The sequence below is a fragment of the Sitodiplosis mosellana genome, unplaced genomic scaffold (assembly GCF_009176505.1).
Source record: "Sitodiplosis mosellana isolate CC-2019 unplaced genomic scaffold, AAFC_SMos_1.0 Smas_scaffold_4263, whole genome shotgun sequence".
NCBI classification, from domain to species: Eukaryota; Metazoa; Arthropoda; class Insecta; order Diptera; family Cecidomyiidae; genus Sitodiplosis; species Sitodiplosis mosellana.
In genome coordinates, this window is record NW_022599505.1 from 878 (window position 1) to 2,967 (window position 2,090).

General features: G+C 38.5%; 1 protein-coding gene across 1 annotated transcript; it reads left to right on the top strand.

Moving 5' to 3' along the window:
- The first annotated feature begins 455 nt into the window (after positions 1-455).
- Positions 456-2,051, top strand: LOC129572137 (coiled-coil domain-containing protein 9-like). The gene is made up of 3 exons (XM_055452057.1): positions 456-1,056; positions 1,148-1,460; positions 1,525-2,051. The coding sequence occupies exons 1-3, from the start codon at positions 498-500 to the stop codon at positions 1,883-1,885; spliced, it is 1,233 nt and encodes a 410-aa protein (XP_055308032.1). The 5' UTR covers positions 456-497; the 3' UTR covers positions 1,886-2,051.
- The last annotated feature ends 39 nt before the right edge of the window (positions 2,052-2,090 follow it).

Genomic DNA, 2,090 nt, shown 5'->3' on the forward strand with positions numbered 1-2,090 from the left:
GCCCCCATGATATGGACTGATCCGGGAGCGCACAATCCAAACAACTGTTATCCATGTCGTAATTTTGTCCGCGGAATGAATGTAAAAAATACAAAATCGAAAGAATACTTTGCCGTTCCGAGTGCCCAAAGGCCACTACCTCACTCAGACATCATTCCTGTGCCAAACGCTCCAACTCCAGATCGTGTAACTGCTGTCACTGCTACCACAGGTCCTCAAGAAGAAACACCTGATTATACGTTTTACGATCCAGGAGAAGGAGCTTCAAACCAGCCAAATCTTTTGACACAAGATCGACTTGATTTCATCGTTTCCAAACTGGAACTATCTCAGCGCAAAGCCGAAACTCTTGCATCTTTTCTCAAAGAAAATAACCTTTTGGCACCCGGCACCAAAATAACAGCTTACAGAAGCCGCCAGAAAAGTCTACAGGAATGTTTTATGACTGGACTGGACTTGATAAAACATATGCGTATTGTCACGATGTCGAGAAATTAATGCAAGCAATGGGAATTGTTTACAAAGCCGAGGACTGGCGACTGTTCATTGATTCTTCGAAAAACAGTTTGAAGGCAGTGCTGTTGCACAAGACTAATTCGAAACCGTCGGTCCCCATTGCTTACAATACTGAGACCGAAGAAACGTATGACAAAATACGCACGATTTTGCGATTGGTGGATTATGACAAACATAAATGGCGCATATGTTGCGATTTAAAGATGGTTGCGATACTCTGTGGTCTACAAACAGGATACACAAAGTATATGTGTTTTCTATGCAAATGGGACTCACGATATAAAGGAAACCAATATCAGACATATTCGTGGCAGAACAGAGACAAACATGTATTGCATGAGTTTAATGTTGAAAACGAAGCTCTTGTGCCACGTGAGAGTATATTATTACCCTATCTTCATGTCAAACTTGGAATTGTAAAAAACTTCATTAAAGCTGTTGTTGGCAACAAGAAAAATAGACGTCATGCTGCTTCAGTGTTGCAACTTTTGCGAGAAGACGTTTTCAAAAAGAAAATCAGCGAAAGCAAATTGCGTGGAGGTATGAATCAAATATATTTTTACTTATTTCATATCTCGTCTCATTTCACACGTTAATCATGTTTAAAATTAATCAATCTTTTTTCTGTTAGGCGTTGTCAATGGTCCCGATATCAGAAAACTGATAAAAGACGAGAGGTTTGACGCAATTTTGAAACCATCACAAAGAAGAGCCTGGTCGGCCGTAAAAAAGGTCATCAAGGGATATTTAGGAAAGCATAGATCACCCGAGTATGATACAGAAATAACTGAAATGCTCGGTTATTTCAGTAAAATTGGCGTAAACATGTCGCTTAAAATACATTTTCTGCATCACCATTTGGAGTACTTTGAAGATCAAGCGCCAACAGAATCGGACGAGCAAGGCGAAAGGTTCCATCAAACGGCGATTCCATTTGAAATCAGGTAGTATTCTCGCCATACCCATGTATAATGAAGTTTGTCTGATAAAATTGTTTTTTTTTTTTAGATACAGAGGAAAACGGTCGCCGGATGATATTATGGCAGAAATTTGCTTGTGGTGCAAAAACCTCTTTGAAGAAACTGAAGAACAGGGTGAACCGATGGAAGTGGACGATGGAAATGCACAAGAAGACGCACGAGAAGCTGACCGATTTGCTGATTTTATTGCTGATTCAGACGATGATGATTTCGATGAAGAAGAAGAGGAAGGAGAAGGCGAAAGCGAAGGCGATGGAGAGGAAGAAGAAGAAGAAGGACAAGAGCTAGAGGAAGAAGAAGAAGAAGAAGTAGAAGTAGGAGAAGAAGTAGAAGTAGAAGAAGAAGCAGCGGCAGCGGTTGCACCACCACCAAAAAAAAGAGCCAAATAAATTTAAGATAAATTTTAAAAATAATTTCTAAGTTACTAATCATTTTATTTCTAACGAACACCATTTTCATTTAAATATGACCGAATTTTAGTATAAGCCCTTTTTTATATAGACAAATTTATTTGAAAGTAATAAAAATGAATAAAAATAACATAAACACGAAAGAAAAGAGCCAATAAAAAATAAATTTTCGAACTAAAGTTGA